The 17,085-nt window shown below is 41.0% G+C and overlaps 1 protein-coding gene across 1 annotated transcript in view; it reads right to left on the bottom strand.

Annotated features, from left to right (window-relative positions):
* Positions 1 to 421: 421 nt before the first annotated feature.
* LOC128660210 (uncharacterized) overlaps positions 422 to 17,085 on the bottom strand; it is a 40,907-nt gene continuing 24,243 nt past the window's right edge. The window contains exon 3 of the mRNA XM_053713930.1: positions 422 to 3,559. Within this exon, the coding sequence (XP_053569905.1) occupies positions 1,411 to 3,165 (1,755 nt within the window). The 5' untranslated portion in view covers positions 3,166 to 3,559 and the 3' untranslated portion in view covers positions 422 to 1,410. The remainder of the gene's footprint in view (positions 3,560 to 17,085) is intronic.

Here is a 17,085-nt window from a genome sequence, read left to right as displayed (position 1 = left end):
TTCTGCCCCGCTTGGATGAAGACTTCAATCGGATGGAAGACCTCTTCTGCCCCGCTTGGATGAAGACTTCTACCGGATCATGGACATCTTCAGCCCCCCGCTTGGGCTTGGATCAGGACATCACAGGAGCTCTTCAGGACGGATCGGTGAACCTGGCATGGTGAAGATAAGGTAGGAAGATCTTGAGGGGCTTAGTGTTAGGTTTATTTAAGGGGGGTTTGGGTTACATTAGGGGTATGTGGGTGGTGGGTTGTAATGTTGGGGGGGGGTATTGTATGTTTTTTTTACAGGCAAAAGAGCTGAACTTCTTGGGGCTGTTAGGAATATCCCGGGGCAATATTTGGATGATGAGTCTTGGAGAAAAACAGTGACCTTCTCAGACGTCTGGGGAACAATTACCAAAATAACACACACAGGCAGGTTATCATTAGCAAATGTTCCTTTTATTCTGATTGCAGTTGCACATTATATAGATATGGATGCACGTAGGCATCTGATACGTGACATCATCTTATTGGCTAAGCAAAATACAGTAATACCTTATACAAGATAATATTTGTAAAAAAGTACAGAAAGAAAAAAATTTACATTTTGCAGTTACAGGAAATATTGTAGGTGTGTAATGGTCCGTGACATTTTGGAGAGCATTGCGGTTTTGGTTTACGTAAAGCATCAAAGTTTGTTAGGCTTTGAAAAAGTTTGTAAAAAAAAAGTACCTAAATTTCCTGTTGAGAGACGCAGACAGCTCAGTAACTGATATTTGTAAATGTAACTGATATTTGGAAATGTTGGCAATATTACAAGTGTTTTAGAAGAAATATTATTTTTTAGAAGACATCAGTGCATAACATTATAGATAATGTAAAATAAGTACATAGGAAAGTGTGCAAGACAAATAAGTGATGTTCCCTGACAATTCCCCTCTTTAGTCATAACAATTACTACCACTGGACTAGCGTCTGGAGTGGAATGGGACATTAATGTATGTGGTATTAGCAGGATGGTATTGACGATGTTGTCGATTTCGATTAGGTTGATGTGGTAGAATCTGTAAATATTCTGCACACTGGGAAATAGGAGTTGGGGGTGGCAGGAGTGTATGTTTAGCAATGCAGAAAACAGCTATCTTAAAACAACAATAACAGAACAGTATAAACAAAGCAATGAAAACAATAAAGGTACCAATATTTTTTAGCCACTCTAGGAAGCCTAAACCAGTGAAGAATTTATCCCAGGGGTTATCAATGCATGAGTTTTTCTTTAATTCAATGGATAATTCTTCCAATTTCTTAATAGCAAGCGTTACTTTCCCAGTGGGTCCTGTGTTATCAGGTATAAATGTACAGCAAGACCCACCAGTTTGATCATCAATGACTTTACACACCCCTCCTTTCTCTGCTAAAAGCATGTCTAAGGCCATGCGGTTTTGAATGTCATGTAAGAGGTTGGGCCGAGTTGTTCAGCAATGCCTTTAAGGGCATCTCTGGTATAATTAACAAAACGTTGTTGATTATAAAATATATAGTTTATCCAGTCTACATTTTTATTGGCAGTTATGATGGGGAAGATGGATTCAAATCCAGCTTTGACCTGGTCACGGGCCTTAAATTCATCTGGGACCCCCCTTGGGACCCCTATAGCATCTATGTATACATGGGGGTCAAAACTACCTGGGATAGCCTTAGTCTGTCTCCGTGTACGATGAGAGGAGGTGCGGTGAGTGTGTATGTGTATGTCATCTATACGTATGTGTATGTCATCTACACCTAAAATGTGGAGGGGCATGATAACTTTTGCTAGAGCACATTCCCCAGACCATCGCCCCTCTAGCCTAATGCGGATTTTCATATCCCCGCAAATCCAATATATGTCACCTAACGACTGAGTGTGGTTATGGGTGTTGAGGTTACTGTACTTATAACAGTAACCAGGTGTAAAGTTACCTAAGAATCTACCTTTACCTCTGCCCCTATAGCAAGTGTAGTTACCAGGATATATAGTAATTCCCTCACTGAGGTGTGGGGTTTTAGTAATAATGGGGTATTTTTCCTTCCAGGCAATACAGGTTGACTGATTAACAATGGTATTAGCATACAGGCTGAGAAAGCAGGACTCAGCGTTACTAGGGATGTTAAGGGGGACAGTACCTAAATGGGTGCGGGCATTACCACAAACATAACAATTTGATCTATTATATTGCTTGGCCGAAAAGGCCATCCATTCTAACCAAAGGTTTTTGTCTGAATAACCTGTTTCTAAGGCCATAGTATCTCTTGGTGAGGGATCAACCATAGCAATCATGCCCTGCGATGGGGACTGGGTATTAATCAGGGTTTGACCAAGGTTTTGATAAATTTTAGGGACAATTTTGTTCCATTCAGAGGAATTAACCATATCTTGAAGCTGGAAACTACCCTTAGCTTCGGATAAGGCCCCTCCATCCCAAAAAGAGAGCATATAAGGGCCACTATCAATTGGACTGGGGTTTTCAATAGTCAAGGTAAGTTTCATACTCTGTCCGGGTTTACCTGCCGAAAGACAAATTCCGGATTTAGAAAGGGTCATTCTTTCGATTAAGGATCTCCTAATTCTATCTTTCTCGGTTAATACACTAGTTGCCCATCTAAGGCCTGCGTCTGAATCCCACCCATCAGCGTTCCAGTATTTACAATTCTTACTCCAATCATCATCCCCTATACACATATAGACAGACCTGGAAGGGATATCTTGGTAAATGGTACATTGTGTTGATACATCCCCGGGGCATGGAACAATGTCACAATAGTCAAAGGAATAAGTGGCAACATGGAGATTTGAAGAATTGTACCAAAAGGTCGTAGAGAGTGGTGATGTGGTTTGTGTAATGGCCATTTTTGAGGGTAGGTGCTTGGTCACCCTGAAAGGGGTCCGGTCTGCTGACCTTCGGGCTCTACGGAGGGCTGGAACATGTGGTGTTGGCAGGGTTGTTGAGTTCTTGGTTGTGTTTTGTTCCGGGGATGAATCAGGGGGAGTGATGAAGTAATTACAAGCAGGGGCAATGCCATATTGTTCGTCCGGTGTCTCATAATAGCAGGAGGCTATTATCCATCCTGGTATTGCAATCAAGAGCAAGGAGGAGAGAAGGTAGTAGTACACCAAGTAGTGGGACGCTTGAGTGGCGATCATGTTGTTGCAGGAGCGTGCTGTGGATATAGATGTTACAGAAGGGACTGTGCGACCAACTTTTTCCCTCTTTGGACTGGCAGTCGAGAATGCTGCAGGTGTTACAGAAGGGACTTTGTGAACACTTCACACCTCTTTAGGCACAACGGTCGTCTGAGACGTCCTGGACTGGCGGTACAGATGTTTCAGAAGGGACTAGACAGCCAGCTTCACCCCTCTTTGGACAGAGCTTTACCCTAGATGCGTGGATCCAGATGGGCTCCTGGGCTGTGAGGATGGCAGTACGATTGATGGCCACAACTTCGGTAGGTGGACCGTATGGGAAGCCTCCCTTCTTTGCTTTATTTAGCTGTCTGATGCACACTGTGTCTCCGACCTTGAAGCTGTGGGTTGGTTCCTGTGAGGGAAGAGGAAAGCAAGAGGCCACATCACCATAGTTGCCGTTCAAAACAGAGATTAGTTTATGTACATATCGTTCCCTGATTAAATCTAAATCACCAGTGACTATGTGTGGGTTCCTGACCCAAGGGCTGGGGAACGGTCTACCCATCAAAATCTCAAAAGGAGATAGCTGAGTAGATTTGCTGGGGGACATCCGTACCTCAGCTAAGACTGCAGGTAAATGATCCTGCCATTTGACCCAATTCCCTCCCGTGGCCTTAAGGAGTTTTTCCTTAATGGTCCGGTTCATCCTTTCTACCACCCCTGAGCTCTGGGGGTGATATGGTATGTGAAACTTCCATTTTATCTGTAAGTGAGCTACCAATTCCTGTAATACCTTACTAACAAAAGCTGGGCATTGTCTGAGTTAATCTGCAAGGGGCAACCAAATCTGGGAATGACATCAGTGCAAAGGTGTTTCACTACTGTTTTTGCGTCTTCCCTAGTGGTAGGAAAGGCCTCAGGCCAGCGAGAAAATTGGTCAACTATGACCAGCAGATAATACTGTTTGGTTCCTGTTTTGGGTATATGTGTAAAATCTATCTGCAGGTGAGTGAAGGGTGCGGATGGTGGTGTTAGGTGGTCATGTTTTGCAGGTTTGTTGTTGTGTTTAGTTTGCAGGCAAGTGATGCAACGATTAATGTAAGATTGTACATGTGACTGTAGATTCTGTATACAGAAGTAAGGTTTGATTAAAGCTAGAGTGTTGTGGATGCTCAGGTGACTGACACCGTGGGCTTGTGAAATAAAAATGGGTGCACTGGTTTCAGGGATACCAATGACTGTCCCACCTTTCCCCTCTTTCGAATAAAACCCTTGGGGGTTTAATTCGAGTTTCTGAGAGACCCAGTATTTGATATCAGTGACAGTAGCAAACTGCTGTAGTGACGATGTGAGTACATCGTCGACCAGAGAGGGTGCCACAAGCATGGGATAAACACTGTCTTGTAATGGAGAGAGCTTGGCTGCTTGTTTGGCTACTGTTTCAGCTAATGCATTACCTCTAGCAATAGGATTGTTAAGGTTAGTATGTGCTCGGCAGTGTATGGCAGCTATTTCTTTTGGGAGCAGGATGGCTTGTAAGAGTTCTGTGATAAGTGTGGTGTGACTGATGCTTTTACCGTCGGCCGACTTGAAACCTCTTTGTTTCCAAATCATGCCGAAATCATGTACCACTCCAAAGGCATATCTGGAGTCGGTATAGATATTTACAGAAGCACCAGCAAAAAGTTCACAGGCTCGAGTGAGAGCTATTAATTCAGCTGCCTGAGCAGAATTATGCATGACAGAGGGAGATTCAATGATAATGTCGGGAAGTTGGACCACTGCGTATCCTGCAAGGTACGTGTGGTCATCTGGGCAGCTACATGAGCCATCCACAAAGACGTCAGGGACCCTCGGAATAGGGGTGTCCCGGAGGTCAGGGCGTGGTGTTGTGCTGGAGTGAATGAGTGTAATGCAGTCGTGAAGGGGGAGGTCAGATTGTGGTACGTCAGAGGATAACAAGGCCTTGAGAATAGACGCAGGTTAGTTGCACAGTACTTAATGGTCAACTCAGAAGTACTGGTATGCAGTATTTCATAACCACTAAGTCTCTGGGCAGTCATGTGTTGTGTTTGAAGATTGTTAAGGAGGTGCAGAACCTAATGGGAGGTGTGTAAAACAAGTGGATGTCCCAGTGTGATGGGTTCGCACATCTCAACGGCCATGGCACACACTGCGAGGGATCGCCGGCATGAAGGCATACCCTGCACAGGGACGGGCAGCTTTTTAGATAAAAAGGCTACAGGTCAGAAAGAGTTACTACCATGCTCTTGGGCACAGACGGCCGCCATGGTTTTACAATTTTCCCTTGCGTACAAATGAAAAGGCTTTGTGTAGACAGGTAGGCCGAGGGCAGGGGATGTGGTGATGGACCTGGCAAGTTCATTGTATGCATGGGTCAATGTCTCTGTCCAGTGAATTGTGGGTGGAGAGTCACTGTGGCAAACGGTGCGGAGGATTGAGTCGTAGTGGGAGCAGTCTGGTATCCTCTGTCGAGAATAGTTTATTATCCCAAGAAAGGTCAGCATTTCTTTGGGAGTGGCAGGCTTTGGCAGTTTAGAGAGGGCTTTTACTCTTTTTGCACTGAGTTCTCGTTTGCCTTTGGACAGGACAAAGCCTAAGTACTCAACTTGTGGCTGGCAGATTTGCAATTTCTGTTTAGAACCCTTGAGCCCTTCTTGGGCGAGGAACAACAAAAGGTCCACTAGGTCCTTTTCCCCTGCCTTGTATGAAGTACTACACAATAACAGGTCATCAACATATTGCAAAAGGACGGAACCACAGGGGCTGGTCCAGCTCTTGAGCATGGTATTGAGGACTAGGCCGAATGCGGCCGGACTGTCCGTGAAGCCTTGGGGCATCTTTGACCACGTCATTTGAACCCCTCTATACATGAATGCGAACAACTGCTGAGTGTCCGCATCATATAGAGAAGAAAGCATCAGCCAAATCAATGGTAGAAAAAAATTCTGCATTGTGTGGAATGGCCGTAAGTAGTGCGGTCACATCCGGGACTAAGGGAGGGAGAGGTATAATTAATTTATTCACGGCCCTAAGGTCTTGAATAAAACGGTAACCACCCGCCGGCTTAGGCAAGGGGTTAATGGGAGTGTTGTACGGAGAGACGGTATGTTTCAGAATACCTTTCTCCAGAAATACCTTAATCATGGGGCCTATGCCCTCCAGCTTGTCGTCACTAATAGGGTATTGTTTGATGAAAACTGGGGAGCAGTCTTCACGCAACGTTGCCCTATATGGGGTGCAGTCGATGGTCCCCGTATCATATGGTCCCGTTGACCATAAGGTAGGGGGAACGCTGTCAAAGAGAGTGTCAAAATCTGTGGTTGGAGGCAGGCTACGGACATGGTCAGTAACCTGATATATCTGATTGCTCAACATGGCCGTCTCCGACGACAGTGATTCCTCAGGCGATTCGCCTGGTTCACTGAGGTCAAAGTCGACCGTCATGCCACCGTTCCGTGATATTGTCATTATTATTCCCAGTTTACCCATCAAATCTCGACCAAGGAGACTAAAGGGGCAACCCCGGATAATGTTGAACGAGTGGGACAAGGTTTTGGGAGAATCGGGTATTTGAACTGTGAGGAGTGGAGTGCGGAAGGTAGGAATTGGCACACCTGTGATTCCCACAGAGGGATTAGACTCTCGCAAGGGTCCATCGTATAATTCGCCCGAGATAGTGGAGCAAGTCGCTCCCGTATCTACGAGGAATTGTAATTCGGAGCCCTCTATGTTAAGAGTAACGAAGGGCTCACGATTGTAATACGATGTAACCTTGGGTAAGAGTAGGGTGCCTCCCTCCGGGCAGCCCTATGGCCATTGTATTCTGTGTTGTGGTGGTCGGTTGTCACGTCTGGGTGGTGAGTATGAGTGTGATCGGTGGTTGTCCCTAAGATAAAAGTTATCCCTGCCCTTACGGGGCGGATGGGGACATTCATTTTTCCAATGTCCTGTCTCCCCACAATTAAAACACATGTTGCGTCTGTGTTCCTGGTTAGCTCTGCCCCCCCTTTGTCTATTGCGTGGAAGTGTGTTATCATTAACCTGAACATATGCACCCTTAACACTTTTATCAAAACATCCTGCAGCATGACGGGATTCTATAGCTGATAATAATTCCTTAGAGGTCATTTTGGGCCAATCGGGTATGAGTTGTTTTAACAAAAGACTGTCTGTTGGTGTCATACACCCTAACATAGTCTGATTCTTTAATACAGCCATGCCTTCCCCGGAGGATAAGCCTCCTTCCTCTGCCCAACATTTAAAAAATCTTTTAGCAAAGTCTAAAATTGCCTCGCCAGGTTTCTGGTTGCATGCTAAAACTGCACTCATGGATTGTTGTGTCTTACTACAGCGTTTTATTTCAGTTTCTAATTGTGTCCACATGGTTGCCCTAGTCACTGGGTTTGCTAAGCCATATGAAGTGACTGAGGTGCTTGTGTCATTTGTGTGTATTGTAGGAACTTTAGTCCAATCCCATTCATCGTTTTCATGGTAATTGTACAATTTATCAATTATCATTTTAATGTCAGTTTGTGTATACATGACACCCTGTAAATACCGTTTAAGGTGAAGGATACAGGCAGCGGGTTGTCTTAAAGGGTTGGGGCAGTCCCTGCTAATATCACTTAATTCACCTGCCGTGAGGGGTTTGATAATCATTTGGTCCCCAGCAATTAAATATGGCATAGTACTTATGGCACTAGTGCCAGAGATGCAGCGGGGGTCTGCCCAGTTTGCATCTTCATGTTTTTGAATAGGTTGTGGTACCCAAGGCATTAATTGTTGTTTGGTCTCATCACGGACAGAGATGTCTGGAGACTCGTGAGTGTGAATTCCATGGACTGGCAAAGTTACATTCGGACGTGGGCGGTAGTCGGAGTCACTATATCTCCTTGGGCGACTACTAACACAGCCACTAGATGTAACTACAAAATTTGGTGCTTCTCTTGCCCAACCACCCTGGTCATTCCTAGGACCAGGCTCAATTCTATGAGGCTCCTGGACACTTACGTCATCAGGTGCCTCAGCCCCCTGTACATCTCCATTAAGTGGAGGGGGTGGACGTGTTCTGGTTGTATTGTAAGCCACAATTAAATCATCGTCATTATAATTAGTAACACTTGGATATATTCCCGCATATGGCGGTGGCGCAGCCAGTGGCGCAGTGGCCATTGTATCTGGGACATTTTTCGAATAGACTATTGGAGGAGGACGTAAAATAATTCTAGAAAGTTTAGATTTATCTATTTTACTGTGTCTATTATTACCATTGGATTTATATCCGTCACAATATTTTAACCAATACTCAGCAGCTTGTCTCATGTATTGCATGTCCCAATCGGGATCTCCTGTATACAAATCAAATGCTTTTTCATTTCCCAAACATAAACCTCTTAACATGTCTTTATGAAATTTACAATTACAGCCGCCCCTAGGAAATGCATTTCTTGGGTCTATATACTCTGTCCAGCCACTGACGTCATCTACGAATGGGATGACCATTGCCCACCCTACATCCTCCTGTCTAGCCACAAATTGTTTACATGTTTCTCCCTCAGTTTGGCTTTGTTTACTTTGACCGGTCCCCATGACCCCTGACCAGTAATACCTTTACATACACACACACACAATCAAAGGGATTTAGCGTCTAATGGAGGCAAGTTCCGACTAATCCGTCACTAACAACAGCTGTTTCATACACTGTTACGTGTAGTCTTCAAAACTGCTAGCCAGGACGGAGTATCTTAGTACTTAAAGTCAGTTGTTGTCTCCACTAGCTCATGCAATAGTAGACACAGGATGAACCTTATGTCCTTATAATAGAGTAGCAGCAATGAAATATGCAATGAAAATACAATAAGAAATTGTGAGCGATAGTGAACACAGGACACAAGTTGTGTCTATGTCCTCATAATAGAATCGCAATATTAAAATACAAACAGTATACAATATGAGTAGTACACAACATATAAGACAAATAATTTCATGATACATATGACTCAAATAACAGAACAATTACAATATGAAGCAAAAGTGCACATTCCATACAGGTGTCTCCGTGCTATCGTTTATCCGCGTATCATCAGGCAGTGGCCTTCGACACGGTAAACGGTGCGTCTTACACCTGCGTATATGTACTTATAATAGAGTTGCAACGACAAGACAAAACATATAACATATATAGCAGCAATAAGGTACTGGTCTCAACCAAGACTACAGAGGGCCAAATTAAACCTAAACCTTAAATTCCGCGGAGGTCTCCCCTAGACACTTTTAACCCACCCGGGGTCCACCAAGGACCAATTTCCCCAACTAACTAGATATCGACCTTAATGGGCCTCCCACAGGGCAAAGAAATCAAGTCACAATATATAGACAAAATCACATACCCTGTCGAAGGCTCCTTGTTGTGGTCGACCCCACTTCTAGAAACCAGATTGTTAGGAATATCCCGGGGCAATATTTTGATGATGAGTCTTGGAGAAAAACAGTGACCTCAGACGTCTGGGGAACAATTACCAAAATAACACACACAGGCAGGTTATCATTAGCAAATGTTCCGTTTATTCTGATTGCAGTTGCACATTATATAGACATGGATGCACGTAGGCATCTGATATGTGACATCATCTTATTGGCTAAGCAAAATACAGTAATACCTTTCCTGATGGCCTTATTTGGCGTATATCATAATTCAAGATAATATTTGTAAAAAAGTACAGAAAGAAAAAAAATGTACATTTTACAGTTACAGGAAATATTGTAGGTGTGTAATGGTCCGTGACATTTTGGAGAGCATTGCGGTTTTGGTTTACGTAAAGCATCAAAGTTTGTTAGGCTTTGAAAAAGTACCTAAGTTTGTAAAAAAAAAGTACCTAAATTTCCTGTTGAGAGACGCAGACAGCTCAGTAACTGATATTTGTAAATGTAACTGATATTTGGAAATGTTGGCAATATTTCAAGTGTTTTAGAAGAAATAATATTTTTTAGAAGAAATGATATTACGAATGGAGTGCAATGAAAATACATCAGTGCATAACATTATAGATAATGTAAAATAAGTACATAGGTAAAGTGTGCAAGACAAATAAGTGATGTTCCCTGACAGGGGCATGCCCCGCAAAGGGCCCTGTTCAGGGCTGGTAAGGTAAAAGAGCTTTTAACTTTAGTAATTTAGAATAGGGTAGGGCATTTTTTATTTTGGGGGGCTTTGTTATTTTATTAGGGGGCTTAGAGTAGGTGTAATTAGTTTAAAATTGTTGTAATATTTTTCTTATGTTTGTAGATATTTTTTTATTTTTTGTAACTTAGTTCTTTTTTATTTTTTGTACTTTAGTTAGTTTATTTCATTGTAGTTATTTGTAGATATTGTATTTAATTAATTTATTGATAGTGTAGTGTTATGTTTAATTGTAGGTAATTGTAGTTATTTTATTTAATTAATTTAATGATAGCATAGTGTTAGGTTTAATTGTAACTTAGGTTAGGATTTATTTTACAGGTAATGTTGTAATTATTTTAACTAGGTAACTATTAAATAGTTCTTAACTATTTAATAGCTATTTTACCTGGTTAAAATAATTACAAAATTGCCTGTAAAATAAATATTAATCCTAAAATAGCTACAATGTTATTATAATTTATATTGTAGCTATATTAGGATTTATTTTACAGGTACGTATTTAGCTTTTAATAGGATTAATTTATTTAATAAGAGTTAATTAATTTCGTTAGATTAAAATTATATTTAACTTAGGGGGGTGTTAGTGTTAGGGTTAGACTTAGCTTTAGGGGTTAATACATTTATTAGAATAGCGGTGAGCTCCAGTCGGCAGATTAGGGGTTAATAATTTAAGTTAGGTGTCGGCGATGTTAGGGAGGGCAGATTAGGGGTTAATACTATTTATTATAGGGTTAGTGAGGCGGATTAGGGGTTAATAACTTTATTATAATAGCGGTGCGGTCCGCTCGGCAGATTAGGGGTTAATAAGTGTAGGCAGGTGGAGGCGACGTTGAGGGGGGCAGATTAGGGGTTAATAAATATAATATAGGGGTCGGCGGTGTTAGGGGCAGCAGATTAGGGGTACATAAGGATAACGTAGGTGGCGGCGATTTGCGGTCGGCAGATTAGGGGTTAATAAGTGTAGGTAGCTGGCGGCGACGTTGTGGGGGGCAGGTTAGGGGTTAATAAATATAATATAGGGGTCGGCGGTGTTAGGGGCAGCAGATTAGGGGTACATAAGTATAACGTAGTTGGCGGTCGGCAGATTAGGGGTTAAAAAAATTTAATCGAGTTGCGGCGATGTGGGGGGACCTCGGTTTAGGGGTACATAGGTAGTTTATGGGTGTTAGTGTACTTTAGAGTACAGTAGTTAAGAGCTTTATAAACCGGCGTTAGCACAGAAAGCTCTTAACTACTGACTTTTTTCCTGCGGCTGGAGTTTTGTCGTTAGATTTCTAACGCTCACTTCAGACACGACTCTAAATACCGGAGTTAGAAAAATCCCATTGAAAAGATAGGATACGCAATTTACGTAAGGGGATCTGCGGTATGGAAAAGTTGCGGCTGAAAAGTGAGCGTTAGACACATAGGTTATGTATATAGAGTTTCGGTGTGAAATATTGTTTGTTTTTAACCATTATGCTGCAACTATACTGACGGCGTTTTCTATTGAACGATCAGCAACTTGAGCGATAAAATTAATAAATTAGAAATTCTAAAAGTAAATAGAAAGTTCTTATATTCTTAGAGAGAAATACATATCTACTTTAAAGGATGATTTCTTTCATGTAATTAGCAAGAGTCCATGACTAGTGACATATGGGATATACATTCCTACAGGAGGGGCATAAGTTTCCCAAACCTCAAAATGCCTATAAATAGACCCCTCATCACACCCACAAATCATTTTACAAACTTTGGACAAAGAAAGCGGTGCTTACCCTCAGGCTATCCGGGCGAATGGCTTCTTCTTCAGCGACCCTCCAGCGCGTCTTCAGCGTGTGCACTCACAACACTCCTACCGGATACGGATAGGGAGCCAGTCCAGGCGTCCTGGTCCAATGACGTCAGAAAAATCTTCAGTAAGGCAGAAAGGAAACCGGCTAACATCCGTAAGTGAATCCAAAAAAGCGGTTATGGTAAGATGCAGTAAAGTTTATTTATTTATTTACAGTACAGACAGGCATAAAAACAAAAGAGCGGGCATGCAGAAAAAATGCACCAAACGGAACTAAGTCCCGATGGTTTACGTGATCAGCAAAGGACATACGCGTTTCGTAGGGGGGCTACCTCACTTGCTCACTGCTTGAAACAAATGCTGTTCTGTATAAGCATATATAGAGGGTCAAATAGATTAATTAGTCAACAGTGTGATATTAACTACTTGATTTAGTTTTAACCCTTAAAACTATATATGCTGCATGAACAGACAGAATAAGTACAGGAATACAATGCTTTTTTTAAAAGATGCATTAAAGTGAAAATACACAATTTTAAATTTGCAGATTTTAGTAACATATGGACACTATACCGTTAGGGTTAAAGATTTAATAAGTAAAAAAGAAGAAAATACCCCTATAATGTGTGTTACATCTTAAAATTGCAAAGAACAATACTAATGATTTGCACAATTTATCAAATATACATTGAAAATGTGTGTTTAACACAAACAAATTGACATCCGATTCAATATTTAGACCAAATGGGATCCTGGAAATTTACATAAAAAATCCACCTGACCTCTTTCTTACTAAGTTGATATTCCCTATCCCCCCCCTCTTTTTGAGAAGGGAACATGGTCCACAGCCTGGAACAATGCTAGGGAAGAATCTCCTGGTGTTCAAACTTAAAATGTGATGCCACTGAGGTAAATTATATCTGGATCACTTATATCCCTTATATGCTCTAATACCCTGTCTCTCTACCTTCTTTTCATTTTTTTCCTAGGTATTTGTATTTGGCAACCTTTGCACGTCATGAGGTACACTATGTGTGTGGAATTGCAGTTAAGGTTATACCTAATTGTGGTATTGTTTTTCCAGTGCTGTTTGATTGAAAAATATTTCTTCAGTGATGTGATTACAAGTAATGCACCTATTGCCTCTGCATTTAAAGCACCTAGTCTTGTTGGTAACCAGGTACCTTTTTTGATTTCTGGGAGAAAGGAAGGGGATACATAGTTTTGAATACTTTTTGCCTTTCTGGACACACATTTTATTCCACTAGAAATAACTTTTTCCAGGACAGGGTCAGTTTGTAGAATAGGTGGACCTTCTCGTTAACAATGTCACAAATCTTTCTGTACTCCTTGCAATAGGGGGTACTGAACAACACTTTATTAGACATACTCTGTTTGTGTAGGGATCTATCACCCTCCCTTCTTATATTGTAATAGGGACTCACGTGGCATACAATCCACAATCTGTTTAGTTTCTGTTAGTAAACTGATTACTATAACCCCTATCATGAAGTCTTTTAGACAAATCCTTACTTTGTTTTTTGAATAAGGTTTCACTGGAGCAAATTCTCCTAGCTCTAATAAATTGACCCTTTGGAATGGCTTTTAGTACATGTCGAGGGTGACAGGATCTATAATTTAGAATAGTATTCCACTTGTGGGTTTTCTGTATAAATCTGTCACAATTCTGTCACTCTCACCGATACCACAATATCCAAAAATTCAATCCTCATAGGGTTCTGACATCCAACAAACCTTAGATTATAGTCATTGCAGTTCAAATATTAGATAAAGTTGGATGCTGACACCTCATCTCCATCCCACACAGAAGCAGGTCATCAATATAACGACCAAAGTAAATTATGTGTTCCTTGAAGGGATTACTATCTGCATAGACGTGGAGCAGCTCCCACCATCCCATATAGAGATTGGCATAGGAGGGGGGCGAACTTCACCCCCATAGCTGTTCCACGTCTCTGCAGATAGTAAGACCCCTCAAACAAAAAATAATTATGAGTTTAATAAAAACTCCAAACTCAAAACTATAAAATGCTTAAGGTCCTCAGAGAAACCAGACATTCTGTCCAAAATATTGGAATTGACCTTAGACCTGCTGGTGTGGGATGGAGGTGTATAGTGAGGCCACATCTACTGTAATGAACCTATATGTAGGCTTCCATTTGATAGTTTGTAATGTACTAAGGACCTGTGTAGAGTCTCTTATATAGCTTGTCAATTGTGCCACTAGAGGTTGCAAGAAGGTATCAATCAGTTCCGAAATGGGCTCCAAAAGGGAGCCCACTCCAGAAATGATAGGTCTAACCCGAGGATGTTTAGCATTCTTGTGCAATTTAGGCAGAAAATAAAAATGGGCACATTAGGATTCAGAATCAAAAATTGTTCGATTTTTCTTTCTGCTATCACTCATATCAATTGGCCCTGATATAAAATCTTCTCCAATTTAAGCCTAAACTTCACTGTTGGATTAGAGTCTAATTTCCCATATACCTCTATCTCTCAATTGTCGTTTTGCCTCAAATAGATAATACTCCCTATCCATGACGACTACATTGCCGCCTTTATCAGATAATTTTATGACAATGTTGTCATTACTCTGGAGGGATTTTAAAGCTTTATATTTATTACCATTCAAATTGTTTTTAGGTCTAGTAGAAGGGTCATTTTTTGTATCATTTTCTATCCTTTGTGCAAGAGATTTCAATTTATTTTCAATTGTTCTCTGAAACACATCAATGTTTTTACCTCTCGCATACACTGGATAGAAGGTGCTTTTACTAGTTCCAGTCAGTTGGGAACAACGTATTTTATGTGAATCACTCTCACTTTCACCCTCTTGGTATAAGACCTACTAATTCATTAATGGCACAATGGTCATTAAAATCTAGAGGAGTACTTAATGTGGCTCCTCATTATTTGCCACTTCTAGGTCAAGAGACCTTGATATACCATCTACAGACCCTATAGAGCATCCAAATAACGAGCAGGCTCAGGGAACCAAAACAAAAAGAAAAAAAAAACAAGGAGAAGGCCAGTAGGGGTAGAAAAAGGCAGGGAAACAAAGAGATACCAAACGAGGACCAATCGGACCCAAGTCAGAAAATATGTTTAACAAATGTGGTAAATCTATCACAACATAAGCTTAGCAACTCCGAGTTGGAGGTTCTAAGTATGGGTTTAAATTTTTCCCCTACTACACATTTTAATTTGTTTGATACCATCTTGGATATAAATAGCTTTGTCAGAAAGTTGGTACTAAAAAAAACACTTTTTTGTAAATAGTGAATTTGAGAATAAAGATAATAGAATAGAAGTGGCAAATAATGAGGAGGCCACATTAAGTACCGCCTCTAGATTTTAATGACCATTGTGCTATTAATGAATTAGTTGGTCTTATACAAGAGGGTGAAAGTGAGAGTGATTCACATAAAATAAGTTGTTCCCAACTGACTGTAACTAGTAAAAGCACCATCTATCCAGTGTATGCGAGAGGTAAAAACATTGATGTGTTTCAGAGAACAATTGAAAATAAATTGAAATCTCTTGCACCAAAGGATAGAAAATGATACAAAAAATGACCCTTCTACTAGACCTAAAACAATTTGAATGGTAATCCAATATAAAGCTTTAAATCCCTCCAGAGTAATGACAACATTGTCATAAAATTATCTGATAAAGGCGGCAATGTCGTCGTCATGGATAGGGAGTATTATCTATTTGAGGCAAAACGACAATTGAGAGATGCAGAGGTATATGGGAAATTAGACTCTAATCCAACAGTGAAGTTTAGGCTTAAATTGGAGAAGATTTTATATCAGGGCCAATTGATAGGAGTGATAGCAGAAAGAAAAATCGAACAATTTTTGATTCTGAATCCTAATGTGCCCATTTTTTATTTTCTGCCTAAATTGCACAAGAATGCTACACATCCTCCGGGTAGACCTATCATTTCTGGAGTGGGCTCCCTTTTGGAGCCCATTTTGGGAACTGATTGATACTTCTTGCAACCTCTAGTGGCACAATTGACAAGCTATATAAGAGACTCTACACAGGTCCTTAGTACATTACAAACTATCAAATGGAAGCCTACATATAGGTTCATTACAGTAGATGTGGCCTCACTATACACCTCCATCCCACACCAGGCAGGTCTAAGGTCAATTTCCAATATTTTGGGACAGAATGTCTGGTTTCTCTGAGGACCTTAAGCATTTTTATAGTTTTGAGTTTGGAGTTTTTATTAACTCATAATTATTTTTTGTTTGAGGGGTCTTACTATCTGCAGAGACGTGGAACAGCTATGGGGGCGAAGTTCGCCCCCTCCTATGCCAATCTCTATATGAGATGGTGGGAGCTGCTCCACGTCTATGCAGATAGTAATCCCTTCAAGGAACACATAATTTACTTTGGTCGTTATATTGATGACCTGCTTCTGGTGTGGGATGGAGATGAGGTGTCAGCATCCAACTTTATCCAATATTTGAACTGCAATGACTATAATCTAAGGTTTGTTGGATGTCAGAACCCTATGAGGATTGAATTTTTGGATATTGTGGTATCGGTTGAGAGTGACAGAATTGTGACAGATTTATACAGAAAACCCACAAGTGGGAATACTATTCTAAATTATAGATCCTGTCACCCTCGACATGTACTAAAAGCCATTCCAAAGGGTCAATTTATTAGAGCTAGGAGAATTTGCTCCAGTGAAACCTTATACAAAAAACAAAGTGAGGATTTGTCTAAAAGACTTCATGATAGGGGTTATAGCATTACTTGTAATCACATCACTGAAGGAAATATTTTTCAATAAAACAGCACTGGAAAACAATACACAATTAGGTATAACCTTAACTGCAATTCCACACACATAGTGTACCTCATGATGTGCAAAGGTTGCCAAATACAATACCTAGGAAAAAAACGAAAAGAAGGT

The sequence above is a fragment of the Bombina bombina genome, chromosome 5 (assembly GCF_027579735.1).
Source record: "Bombina bombina isolate aBomBom1 chromosome 5, aBomBom1.pri, whole genome shotgun sequence".
NCBI lineage: Eukaryota > Metazoa > Chordata > Amphibia > Anura > Bombinatoridae > Bombina > Bombina bombina.
This window is presented reverse-complemented; position numbering and strand designations above follow the sequence as displayed.